Source organism: Anser brachyrhynchus (assembly GCF_964034855.1).
Source record: "Anser brachyrhynchus genome assembly, chromosome: 21".
NCBI lineage: Eukaryota > Metazoa > Chordata > Aves > Anseriformes > Anatidae > Anser > Anser brachyrhynchus.
Genome location: NC_137714.1, coordinates 7,361,497 through 7,375,133, shown reverse-complemented (window position 1 = coordinate 7,375,133; position 13,637 = coordinate 7,361,497). Strand labels below are relative to the sequence as shown.

Below are 13,637 nucleotides of genomic sequence, written 5' to 3'. Positions count from 1 at the left end.
GCTTGGGAACACAGGTGGGGCAATAACCCGCTGCTGGTGCGACCAGCAGTCTGGGCAGAACGGGAAACCACAGCTCATGCTCCAGCTCCTTCCGACTCTTCCAGCGCAGCAGCCGTGTGTCACACCACTGGGAAAAAGACATGTAACATTTTTCATCCCCAGCACCGAACTGCTATATTCCAAATAAAGAGAAGCGTGACAATCTGTACAAATGCAAATGTCCCAAATGCCAAGACTAACATTTCTAAAACCTAATTCAACTCTTTCATTTCTTAGCTGCAGGCCGTTTACTGCCACTCCTTTTTTCCACCCAAACAAAAGACGAAAGGGATGACTCAAAGCAACTTGAATTTCAAGCTAAAGCCACAAAGCACTGAATGCCTGAACTTTAATATTAAACAGGTGTGCAGATGAGATTCATTCAAGCCTCATCATGGCTAGGTTAATTGTTAAAAAAAACTGCAAAAAGACCAAATTTACTTGAAAGACGCATGGGTAAGTTAAACAGAGCTATAAGGAACGATGCAAGGCATGTGGTAAACACAAGCAAATAGTTAGGGTGCTGCCAACTCCCTCCACCCCCTTATCCCACCAAATCACTTTTTCCTTTGTATTCCAGTAATTTTATTTATTTTGTTCGTCAGAATTTAATAATATCACACATGATTTTTGCTCTAGAATCAAAAGGGCTAAAGACGGATCAATAAGTCCATTACAAAGTAGATGTTCACACAAATACGATTCTAGAAATCAAGGGTTTAGCAAAGGAACTCCTGATTTTCTATGCTGCAAGCACCAAGTCCTCTGAGCAGTAGCTCTGCATACCCGCACAATGCGATAATCGAACACATTACACCACTCGTACCACTATCTGCTGCTGAATACAGTCCAAAAATTTCCTCACTTACATCTTCAGCCCTCTGTTTATTGGCCTCCACCTTTTTTCGCAAAAAAATACACCATGTAGCAAAAAAGAAAAAGGCAAAAAGCCAAGCAAAGCTACATCTTTGGATGTATTAGTGCAAGAACCCATTGCACGGCATGTTTCTTATTAGGGAATGAATGGGAACAAAGAAATATCTATAATGGACCTAATGCTGCAGTCTGGGCTCTTTTGAGTCTGATTTACTTCTCACAGCAGCTCTGCACCACTCTAAATGCATTTATTTCAAAAGCATATTTCTAAATCATAGCAGCATGGGTGAGATAATTCACACCCACCAAATAAACTGAAACTGCTAGGGGGGAGTTAAGAATGGTGAAATTTTTTTCTTTTTTTTCCTCCAACTTACACGAGACTCCATTATCTTTCAACTCAGGCAAGTTTGTCAACTCTAGAGCAAAGGGATTTTAGAAAAGCATGCTTAACATACAACAATGAGAAATTCTTAATAACAGAAGTGTAAATCTGAAATCCATAATATCAATGAAGGCTACTGAAATCAGACCACAATACTGTCTATTCTCTGGCCAATTATTCTGTATAAAAGCTCTAAAATTTATTCTACTGCTATAAATATGAAAACCTCTGGAATAACCCAGAGGATTTTGCCATTTTGTTTTTTAAAGATACTTGTCAAATAAAATACTGGACCTAGCAAAAGTTAATATGTAAAGGAGTGTGGTTTTTAATTATTTGAAGTAATTCACTGTTTCTAATTGGTACTACTACAATCTCTGTTTTAGTAAGCAGCAGGATCCACACGCAATGTATATATTTTAATACCCACAGCAGAATTAATTGTGTTAGCTAGATCCAGGAAAACTCATCTACAAGCATTATGTATGCGGTCCAAGATACTCAGCACTCCCGTATTACATAATAATAGAAAGAAAACGACTATCACCATCCCCTTTCTGCAATCGGATCTGCATGGGCAGCTCTTTCGATCTGTGCAGCTCCCCCAGTGAAACTGATCGGGGCTGCAGGCACAGGTCAGGTGCCAGATTTCGGACTGCAGGATGCGGTCACACAAATAGCCTCGCGCAGCTCCCATTTAACCGAGGCTACTTTGGCCTCTTCAAGCTCAGTAAGTGCACGTGAGTGCAGTCGCTTTCTTCTCCTGTGTTAGGTGTCACAGAACAGCATAACTGTGCTGAAAACCAGAAGGCAAGTTTTTACTGAATGGTCACAGCTCACTAAGAGCAGCATTACAGAAATATTTTAGACCCTTGTCTTCGCTGACAGAGCTGGGAAGCTTCACCGCCCCTGTTTTCTGTTTAATGGCAATAAAGGCAACATCTTACAAAAGGAGAAAATCCAAAGACAGAAAACAGGTGTTATTATTTCTGATTTTATCAGTGCCATTGGCACATATCGCTTTTTTTTCCCAGATATGATTCACAAATTCTGCAGATCCCTCCCCAGATGTGTCCAACTTGAGCTCCTGGCTGATTCCACCTGGGCATGAAGAGTCAGAGCCATGACCATGTAGTGAGTGAAGGGAGCTTCACGAAAACACAGGTTATGACAGTGGAAAGATAGGAAATGTTTCTTCTTCCAACCCCAGCAGATGTTGTCCAATTAAGGATGCAAATAAATCACCCTCTGCATTGCGAGTCAGAAAACACATCCATAAAAGCTCTCTAAATACATTTCAGTTTAAACTTGCATAATTCTCCCAGTGGAGAAATCATCTTAAACTTATGTAATCCTTATAAAGAGACATTATTACAGACAATTCAGTGCCACAAAGAAACAAGGAAGACATCTCTAGAAAAGAGGTGCACCCACACACAATTAATTATATAGGTGTAGGGGGGAAGCGCTGGGAGAGCGACGCAGAGCCCCGAGCCTGCAGTTTCCACAGAGACCGATCTGTAACCGAGCTCAAGGGGCTGCTCCCCTTCCAGCAGCCAGAACTGTCTGTTATACTTAACCCAGACTTCCTAACACTTGATATCCTGTCTGCTCTTTCAATGCCCTTACTCAACATTTCAGACAGACATTACACAAACTGGCTGGTGAAAAGGGTTGAGAAACCAACAAGCAATCCAAGTCAATGACCGTATTCTCTAAAACGATGCCATTGACGGAACAGAGGGCGACGAACAAAGCGCAGGGGTGCAGGTCTTCTGCACATATCGCTGAAATCTTCCCCAGGAAAACCAAGCCAAGCGCTAGGCTCTACCTGGTGATTTTGTTTTGTGGCGCTGCTGCTGCGTAAAACCTCAGCAACTCTTGTGCTTCCAGTCCAAATGACTGTCGCACCAAAACAGAAGCGGTTTCAATTAAAAAACAAATAAATGTCACATTTTCTACAAAGCCTGTGCAAAGGTAACTGTACATCAATCAATGAACAACAAAGCCAGAACCCGGGCTATCGATTCGCTTCTTTGCTGCTTATCTCCGGCATACAGAGCGAGGCTGCAATTTCTACCTATGCACAACCTCTGGCCTCGCGGAGGTCTCTCCTGACTTTCAGTATAACTGTTTGAGCAACTAAAAGACTACTTCACAGAAGTAAGGGTGGCAGGACGCCTGCATTTAACAGAAAATGCCATTATGCTGCTTAACAGGTTGTTTTAATACGCACCCAGCCTGGAGAAACCCAAACAAAAGTGACAGCGACCAAGCCAGAGATGGAGGCAGCGATAAGAGACCTACGCGGGGGAATTCCCATTGGCTTCTCCCAGAGCCCTGGCCATGAAACGCTGGCAGGATCGGGGCTTGAATTTGTATCTGTTTTCGTTACCTCATCCAAGCAAAGGTCAGAGCAGCACAATTAGCCGGGCGCACAGCGGCTGGTAGCTGCCTGCCAGCAGGTTTGCCCAACGTGGGCACACGAGGCATGTTCAAAGTGCTGCACCTGATGCAATTCCGAGGCCAAGTTTATGGCCCTTCAGTTTGCACTGGGGAAAAGCAAGGCTGGCCCTTGTCCCAGCTTCAGAGATCTCCCGGTCAGGAGAAAAAAATAAGCGAAAATGCTGAAACAGAGAGATGGACAAATCTCATAAAAGAACAAAAAACCCACCCTGTTAGAGATCTATGGCAAAATGAAAGCCCAACGGTGCATGGAGCAACCAGCAGGCAAAAGCCCCCCTGTCCAGGGGCAGCTCCAGCTGCAGGAACCCGTGCCCTGTTCAGTAAGATCTGCCCCGATCGGAGCACCCCCAAACACCTACGGGACCAAAACCTAGTTATCGAGCAAAACAAAAACACTGCAGTGCCAAAACAGGCTTAGTCCCCGGCTTTGGCACAGTCCTGTAAATGTGGGGGCATGGCCACAAGCTCACTGAAGCCACTCCGCGTTAACCCCGGCGTGTGTCGGTTCAGGATCTGCCCCTCTTCCCCCCGGCTGCAAGCACCGCCAGCACGCACAGGAGGAAGTCTGATACAGAGACAAGTTTTCTGTGGTTTGTGGGTGAACTGGTTCCAATTAGTACGCCTGCTGATTGCCTGAGTGAGAACTGCCGAACGAGCCCCAAGCCCCAAACCTTCAAATTAACCTCGTATGCTCCAGAAAACATCTGAACAGGTGATTTTAGGAACAGTCTGAGGCTGAATCTGCAGTGGCGATGAAGACAAGAACATACCTGCCTACCCAAGGTGTACATGAAGATAATAATGGACTGAATTCTTTCCACCCCCAGAGTGACAAGCACTGACTATAGTAGAAACTGAGTGGAACAGCACAAAAAATAAAAACAGGGATACATATTTATTAATCTGTACTTCCAAAATTCAGAAAACAGATGCAAATTAGTGGTTCACAAAATGTATTATTAATGTTATAATTGATAAGTTTAAAATAAAGGCATGTTATATTACTACACGTTAAAGTAATGCTTCCTTTATGTGAAAATCAATTTGATTTAAGTGCTCTATGGCCACTCAGATGAAACAGATCAGCTTAGCAACTGATAGTACCCTATCGATAGATTTCCTGCAGCCCAGTTGGAGTTACTTCTGTCCATGCTTTAATTTCTTTCCAAGAACCCCATCAGATTTAGCGCAACTCTTCCATGAGAGCTCCCTCTCAGTAAGAATTACAGCATGAAGTTCAGGAGCTCAGTTTGCCTTTAAAAAAAAAAACGAGAGTGTAATGAGGCTTTTTGGGTCTAACACTTTGCATGGAGATGCAACTCGGTGGCAAAGCAGTTGGGCCGGCTAAGCCAGCAGCGTGAGTTCCAGTCCTTCGTTATCACCGGCAGCAGGGAGCCAGCCCACTCCTTGCTGTACACGGTGCCACTGAAACCCTGAACTTCGGCACAATATCCTCGCTAGGAGACAAAAATGACATGAGTTTTCAGTAAGAATGGACAATGGACCTTGTCGGGTCCCCGAATCGTGCTCGGCTCAGCCCCCTCGATGCAGCCGCGGCGCTCGCGCCGTCCCAGCGGCGCTGCTAGCAAGGTGCAGATAAGGTACCGGCGGCTGCCAGGAGTTTCACCGCTGCGTTGTCTAGACATGCTCTGAGCAGCCTCACGCAGACGCCGCCAGATGCTTTTACAACGCCGACGTGAACACTCATCCCAGCAAAGGAAAACACACCCTCGCCGGGCAGCCCGATAACCGTGCCTGCTGCTGGCAGCCAGGCCAGGTGCTGCAGGCTCCCCGACCGACACGCCGTGTTTACACCACCTTCAAAGCGTGCTGCTCTATGGGGCAGAACACACGGCCGAGCCCCAAACCACCGAGATGGAGAGGCGAGGGAGGTGGCCCAGACAACAAGGGCAGGGGCACATGCTTTAATATTTTGGGCAGTGATCGTCTAAGGAAGAGATTTCGTGTAATTCCTTCCCTAGCTCACGAGGGCTGAGTTCAGGAAGTTGAGAACTATTCTGGGGCAACAGAGAGCCACAGGTGACTCAACATCATTAGCTCATTATTTGCAGCATACTCTTTGTCTCGCACACATGCACGTACCTGCTTCTTTGTTCTCGACCTACAACATCTGTAAAACTGTTTGCACTCCTGGCAAAAAAATGCTGATGTCTGCTTAAACACTGACATCTCCTCAGGTACACGGGATTTCGCTTAAGCTTGGCATCGTTTTTCAGGTCCTATTTCTAAGGTGTAAAGTGTTTGTGAACTTAGGGTACTCCTTCAAGGCTTCAACATTTTGGTTTTAGGGACTTGAACATTTTTATTGGGTATTTTCTAATGGAATTCTTAAGCAGCAGCAAGCAAGAGAGCAAATGACTTCTGTGCTCCATGGGAAAACACCTGAACCCACAGTTCTCAAAGTTTTTCAAGAGCATTCATCAAGGCAGTTGGTACAGAAAAGAATAAATCCAGCCAGCGGTCTGAACACCAACGCCTGTGAAAAAAAAAAAAGAGGATCTGCCTGCTACACCCCATTACCAGATCAAGCAGCTCACTACTGCCAGGAGGCAGGACTTGGGATACAGGAACAGAAAGATCCGCATCCAAGCTCCATCACGTTTCACGTGGCCACGAAACACAGGGCAGCCACCGCTGCACAGCACCTGAAAGGCCCCGGCCACCCCGCCGCTCGGCGGCCCCGCGCTATTTCACTTTCGGCAACGTCTGTTCTTTGAGTCGGCTGCACACTTGACCTGGCTAAACCTCTCTCCAGCTGAGAAAGCTGCGTGTTGTGGCAGCCCGGGCTTGGGAGGCATTGTGAAATGAAGTGGGAGGCCTTACGTGCTCATTTGTGTGTCAGTACCCAGAAGGCTGCTTCCAGCTCCCAGCTGCTTCACGCGAGTGCTGCCGGGCCCCGAGCCGTGGGAATGCGGCCCCGCTGGCACGGGGGTGCTCGCACGCTTGCAAGGAGAGCTCTCGTCCCCCCTCGCTGCCCGATCAGACAGTTTTGCTAAAAATACAGATGCCTGGCACACAGGTAGGAAAGGTGGAAGCACCAAACTCTGCTCAGTTCAATGTTAAAAAAAAAAAAAGTTCAAAAGAGGCAGAGGCGAACCCACCCTCCTCTCCTGGAAACAGCAAGCAGAAAGCCTTGGGGCATGTTTGTTTGAACAAACTCCATCAGAGACATGCCCATGGTACAGAGCACGGCGCTGCTCCACGCCAGACTGGAACGAGGATCTCAAAGACAAACCGAGGCCGCATCTACCCCAGCCAGAGAACACAACATGCACCAGCTGCTGAGCTCAAGAAAAAGGCTTTGGCACCGATGGCAGATTTCTAGGACCCTGTTTTGCAACGCTGTCAGGTTCTTCGCATTTCCAATCTCTGGAAATAGCCCAGAACACAACGGTTGGGCTCCATGCTGGTAACTGCGGATCAAGTGCGAGACAGGTAGGGAAACGGGCCTCCCCCTCACGTAACAGCAGTGCGGGTACTCAAAGACAGGGCAGAAATCACAGCAGAAAAAAACTGTGTGAGCTCATGAGAAGGTGGAAAACCCAGAGAAGGATGCAAAGGATGATGGAGAAGTTATAATATGGCTCAGGAAAAGAAAGAGGATCTTTCGCTCATCCAAGGATTAATGAGGAGGATACAAAAATCAAGATGTTAAAGGGGGGCAAGGAACGGGGCTGAGACACCTCTGGTTCCTGCTGTGTTGGCCTCCAGCTATCACGACCCATGCCAGCTGTTGGGTAGGACCCTTTGCTGACTTCAGAGAGCTCCAGAGGCAGATGAAAGCCGCTTCCGCCAGTGGCAAGACCGGGCAACACACATCTTGTTCAACCAACCCCGCTGAGCCGACCTATCTGTCTCGGTCTGCAGATGGACAGATAGGCAGAGCGGATGCTGCACAGGAACGCACGGTGGGAATTCAGTATCTAGGCAAAGCTGTGCCTCGTAGCTCCGCTTTCAGACCAACCCAAGGGGAGGGAGGAGGAAAAGGCAGCTTTGCCAGTACGTCCAATCTGCAGCGGGGGCTTGTGCCAGCCCAGCTCCTCCATTTAGAAGTCAGAGCCTTAAAAGGCAGAACTGTGCTGGCAGAAGCCTCCAGACCTCCCCACACAACCCTCACGAAGACACAGAAAGGTCAAAAACCTCACCGCTTCTTCTACAGCCCCAGCGGCCACATCCACCCCAAGCTACCAGCATCCTAGCAGAGCCCCGGGGCCCGAGGCGATGTGTACGCACACACACACAAATAATCAGGAAGCTGATAAAAAAAAAAAAAAAAACCCTCCTGCGAGTAAAGACAGAACATCTGACACAGCAGATTACGGCACACACCACACCACCACCTCTGTATGGAGCAGAACAAAGCAAGGCAGAGATCTACATCAGAGAGGAAGCCCACCACAAAGGCACACGCTTCGCGCTTTCATCCCCCGAGACAGCCAGACAGACAGACAGACAGACAGCCACGGGGCCCAGCGGACACGCGAACCCCCCACGGGCCGGCGGTGACTAACGGAACACCCAGACACGGGATCGTCCTCGCGTTTCCTTACTAGGCATCTAAACTTCGCTCCTGTGTTACTTGCCCCTGGCCACAGTCTCCCAGCCTGCGAGCCAGATTAAATCTCGCCGTAATTATCTGCGCACACGGCTCCAGCACAAATGACCTTAGCATATGATATCCGCTGGCTGAGGCCGATGGAAAAAGACCACAGAAAAAGGAAGGATAAGCATCCAAAGCCCTGCCAGCGACGTCAGGGTCTCTTCAAGACTGCGCCACGTGAACAGGAGCCGTGGGGACAGCCCCGCAGCCTGGCAACTGAGAGCCCGTTCTGCACAGAGGCAGGATTTGTGCCCTGACCCCTGCGCACGTACCGCCCGGCTCTTCCCCATCACACTCCTCCCAAACAAACCTATCCAGAGACTCTTAATGTTTTGTTAGGACAAACTTTTGTATTATTTTTTTTTGAAAAAATGTACGGCTGTGATTTTCTTATGCAATTTTTGGTGTCCACTGTGAGGTACCTTGAAGCCACTCTCCAAAGGGCTGCGTGCACGTTTTGGAGGGTGGCGAAAGAGCGCTTGCCATGCCCTGAGCTAGGACCTGTTAAAGGGTCGCCAAGAGCGAGGCAGTGCCAAAACTTGGCAGTCTTTTCCTGTTCTCCACCTGCATCCTCACCGGGGGCACAAGTCAGATCACACAACTGAGCAGTGCCACAGAAGCCTTGCAAGAAAAGGAGCTCAGCCCTCTGACAACATCCGTTTTAATCAAACTGGGGAAATGACCAAGCCAGGGACACGCGACCCTTCTGGAAGGAAAATAAAGAAGCAGGGATCATTTTATGTTGCTCCCCAAGCAAAGCATGTCCTCGAAAATTCATTTCCCAACCTGGGAACAGTCTCCACGTCCTGAGCCCTCTCCTCCCCTCGCAGACACCCGCAGCCAGCCGCCCCGCCAGCCCTTTTAGCACATGACTGCCGGCGAGCAGCCAGGCCATAAAAACACATCCACCTCCAGCCGCGGGGAGAAGGGGGCTCCGCGCAGCCTCTGGCTGCTGCCACCCGGGCGGGACGAGGAGGAGGAGGGACAAGGGCTGAAACGGGGCTAAAAAGCAGGCCTGGAGAGCACCTGCATGCAGCTGGGGCTGGTCTTTGGGGTCTGGTCCTTTTTGGGGGGCCCAAGCTGCTGCCCCGGGTGCCCGACAAGCCTCCCGTGTGTTTGGTTTTCAACTCCAAGCTGTGTCGGAGCCCGAGCGGGTGTGCACGTTGAACATTATATTGGTGAAGTTAATTGAGGGATTTTACCGAGCGTTCTCTGTGGGCTTTAAACGCTGCTTCTCATGTCAGGGGTTGTGTCACTGCCATTCCACTGCTGGCACACACCGAGGACAACTCCTGCAGCCTGCGATGGAGGAGGCAGGATCTGGCCCCAGAGCCGCAGGATCCCGGCCCCCCACCTCTGGGATCCAGCTCGGAGCGAAAGGCAAACAAAGGCCGCCTAAAAAAGCCGATCCGCCGTGGCTGGCTGGCCTGGGGCCGGCACGGCGTGCCCTCAGCTGCTGCAGCTGGCCCCGCACAGATCCGCTCACCCAGCCTGCCCGCAACCCAACCAGCAAAAAAGCCCGGCTGATGGCGAGCTGGGGCTCCCCGGGATCCCCTAAAAGCACACGCTTCTCCATCCCCATCCTGCACTGCACCGCACGCCAGCAGCCTGCATGACGGCCGGGATCTCTCGCAGCAGCCCCATTTGTGTTCCAACACCAGCGTTTAGGCAGCCCAGCCCCTGCCTCCCTCCCTGGAGGCACGCAGCAGATGGCTCGGCGTTGGGGCTGGAGCACCCAGCGGGATTTTTCTCCGGCTCCTTCCTTGTCCTGACCCCTACCGAAGCTCCTCTGAGCCGAAATCACACGCTTCCTGCTCGAGCGAGGGGTCGCGAGGATCAGGCTCCACATCCAACCCCCGCAAAACCCCACACATCGCCCCGCAGCCCCTGCCAGAGGCGCAGGGCAGGGGCCCCCCAGCACACGTGGCGAGATCGAGGAAGGCGATGAGACCGCTCACCGACCCTACAAGGAAACCCGGCGGTAACACATCACCCGTCGACGTCAGCGAAATTACAGAAGATTGCTTTTCTCTTTCTCTCCCCCCCTGCCCCTATTTAAAACAAGAATTAAAGGCGTGACTTACCCTGGGGGCTTTCCTCTTGTATTTGTTGTTATAGTCAAATTTTTCTTTCATTTCGTCTAAGAGCTGGCCCAGCCTAGCCTTCTCCTCTTTCCCAGTGTAATCCTGGCTGAGGAGGATGTAGGACCTCCAGTTTGCAGAGTCAAAGCCCCAGTGGCAAGTCCTGTTTTCCAGGGATTTGTGCGAGTGGACCACGAATTTGTGAGGTGGGTACATCAGCCTGCAGTCCAAGCACTGGATGCAGGCTGCGCTGGGGTTACTGTAAAGCTCTGGTACCAGGAGTCCCTTACACTTCCCAAAGCACTCGTGATACACCTTGAAGCTCTTCTCTGTAAGCTCCAGCTCGATCGTGCTAGAGAATTCCTTCTTGCAGTGGGGAGGATAGGTGCCACCATAAAGCAAGGCGTTACAAAGCCTCTCGGCATCAGTTTTAGTGATGAGCCCGCAGGAGGGAGCGGAGAAGGGCAGGATGCCCATGACTTTGAGGATCTCCAGCTGGTCAGCAGTGCACCTGGAGCAGTAAATATGCAGCTCGTCACACACCGAATTGATCTGCTGCAGGGAGAAGTCCCTGAGCACCGAGTTCAGGATCTGGGGCAAGCAAAGCCGCTTTTCTCCACCCACCACGAAGCAGGAGATGGTTTCCCCTTCCAGGATGGTCTCGCACCTCTCCGTGGACCTGTCCGAGGGCATGAAGAAGGGACCGGGCATCACCGGAGGCGGCTGGATGGGGGGCAGATGCAGCACGGGTTCCGCTGGGTCTTTGCCATTGTCTTTCTTGTACATCTCCTGTGCCCATCGTGCTGAGAAAGCAGCAGGGCCACCCAGGGAGCTCATAGAGCTCAGATGAAACTGTTCCAAGGTCTTCTGCAGTCCTGGATGAGGCTGGAAGCTGCTTCTACTTACAGTCTCCATTTTTTAGTTTCTATTCCCAAAACAAACAACAAAAATCCCCAGTTATCTTCCACGCTGGTACAAATCCACTCGAGGGATTTCCCCCCCCCCCCCAAATAAATTTTTTAAACAAAACAAACCAACCCACCCTCGCCTTTTCTCCTTCCCACGCGGCTTTAGCAATCCACTGTCGCGCAGCGAGCGGCTCCTCGGCGGACGCGTGCCTCTTTTCTTCTCTCTCTCTCTCTCTCTCTCCTCTCTCCCCGCCGGGTTCGTCACGATCTCGGCCCCCCCGGGGCTGCGGTGCTGGCGGGCCGGAGCAGGGCGACCCGGCCCGGCCCGGCCTGCATCCGAGCGGCCCCCGGCGCCCCCCGGCCCCCCCCCGGCTCGGGGCCGCGCTCAGATGCGCGCTGGCGGCTGCTGCTCTGCGGCGCTCCCCCGCCTGTCCATAGCCGCCCGGAGGAAGGAAGGAAAGGAGCGGGGGAGGAAAGGAGAATTAAAAAAAAAAAAAAAAAGGCAGCAGCAGGAGGAGGAGGGAAGCTGGGTCCTGGGCGGGGGGGGGGGCGGCGGGATTCGGGGAACCGAGGCGGCCCCGGGTGCGCGGCGGCTGGGTGGGCAGGAGGGCGCCTGGCCCCTCAGGGCTGCCGGCCTGCCCGGCACATCCCCGCCGCTCCTCCTCCTCCTCCTCCTCCTCCGGCACGGCGCGGACTGCGAGTGCCTGCGAGCTGAGCTCATGCGGCTGGCCCAGCCTCCTCCTCCTCCTCCTCTCCTCCTCCTCCTCCTCCTCCTCCCCTCCTCCTCCTCCCCCCGCTGCCTCCGCCGCCGAGCCCGGCCAGGAATGCGCCCAGCTCCCCGCGCCCTGCCGGGAACGCCGCCCGCCGCCCCCCCGCACAGCCCCGGCGGCCGCACGGGGCACGGAGCCGGGGGGCACCGGGGGGGGGCACCGGGGAGGGCTTCTCGCCCCCCTCGGACGGGCTCCCCCCCCCCCCCCCAGGCGGCACCGGGGGCGCTGCGGGGCCGGGGGGGGGCCCGGCGGGGAAAGGAGCGGGGAGCGGCGCCCCCTGGCGGGGCCCCGGGGCCTGGCCCCAGCCCCTCCTGCTGCCCCCCCCCCCCCCCCCCCCCCCCGGATGGGTTTTGGGGAGGCCTCTCGGCAGCCCGGAGGGGTTGGCGGTGCTCCTAGTTGCTGGAGCCCCCTTCAGGTGAGGGGAAGAGGCGCCTCCGAGGGGAGCCCCCCACGCCCCGGCCTGGGCTACGAGCACCGGGGGTGGGGGGGAACCGAACGGGGCTGAGCCATCGCCTGGGGCCTCACGGCCTGACTCGCAGAGAAGCCAAGGTTTGTGTCCGCACGGTGTTTCGCCCGTGGATTTACAGATCCGCTCGTGGAAGCTTGAGACCCCCCCCCCCAGTGCCGAACTCCACACACACCTAACGCTGGAGGCCAGGCGGGCCCCGCTGCCACGGGGCGACCAGAGCAGGGCCGGGAGCATCCCTCAGGGGGTAACCAAAGAGCTCCTGGTTAGGAATCACTGCCAGTAACGTTCTCTACAATTACTCCTATCACCTTTAATAATATGGAGCACATCCACGACATTCCACCCATTCCACCACTCGCAAACCAAGCAGCAGGCTTTATTACGAAGAAAACCCTTCCCACCGTCCAGCCTTGCCTTAAGAAAAGCCCCGGCTCTGACAAGCAGCAGATACCCCCCAATCCATTAGGGATAAGGCACTCACACTGACCATCATCAGATAGCAGCAGAATAATTCCCTAGATGGCTTTAATTCGGTTTGTCTTCTTTTTTTTTTAGCTCACTGAAATATAAATGCCCAGATAGACTCAACCGTCATGCACGGAGCCCCTGATTCTGTTAGGGTAAAATTAACGTTTGCAGGAAGTCTGCTTGGTAATGGGAAAGCCTCTTACTTCTGGATGCTGGGGGTTTGGTTTTGTTGTGTTTTTTTTTCCCCTCTGACTCCTTCTCTTTTACCTTACGAAAAGAAAGGACGGTGATAACTGCAGGTCAATTTAAGAGGTATTTTTTTTTCCCTTCCGACTGCCTCTTATGCCAGTAAATCACTGGGTCATGCAGCAGACGGCGTATGGGTGCGATTCATAAATGGAATTCCTGCAGCAGAGGGGACTACCAAAACGACAGGAAGGATGGTCTTGTGGTTAAGGCAGAGAACTCGGGACATCTGGGGTCTATTCCCAGATCTCCCACAGACTTCCTGTTGCCTTGGGCAAGTTGTTCAGTTCCTGCGTGCCTCAGTTTCT

The 13,637-nt window shown here is 52.3% G+C and overlaps 1 protein-coding gene across 3 annotated transcripts in view; it reads right to left on the bottom strand.

Moving 5' to 3' along the window:
* Positions 1-13,637, bottom strand: part of SKI (SKI proto-oncogene) — a 135,847-nt gene that overhangs the window by 95,946 nt on the left and 26,264 nt on the right. For 2 of the 3 annotated variants that reach the window (XM_080564451.1, XM_080564450.1), the window contains one exon: positions 10,472-11,393. In XM_080564451.1, the coding sequence (XP_080420577.1) occupies positions 10,472-11,383 (912 nt within the window). In that variant the 5' untranslated portion in view covers positions 11,384-11,393. Of the gene's footprint in view, positions 1-10,471; positions 11,394-11,510; positions 12,071-13,637 lie in introns of those variants that run through there. The other variant, XM_080564449.1, reaches the window with a different exon arrangement.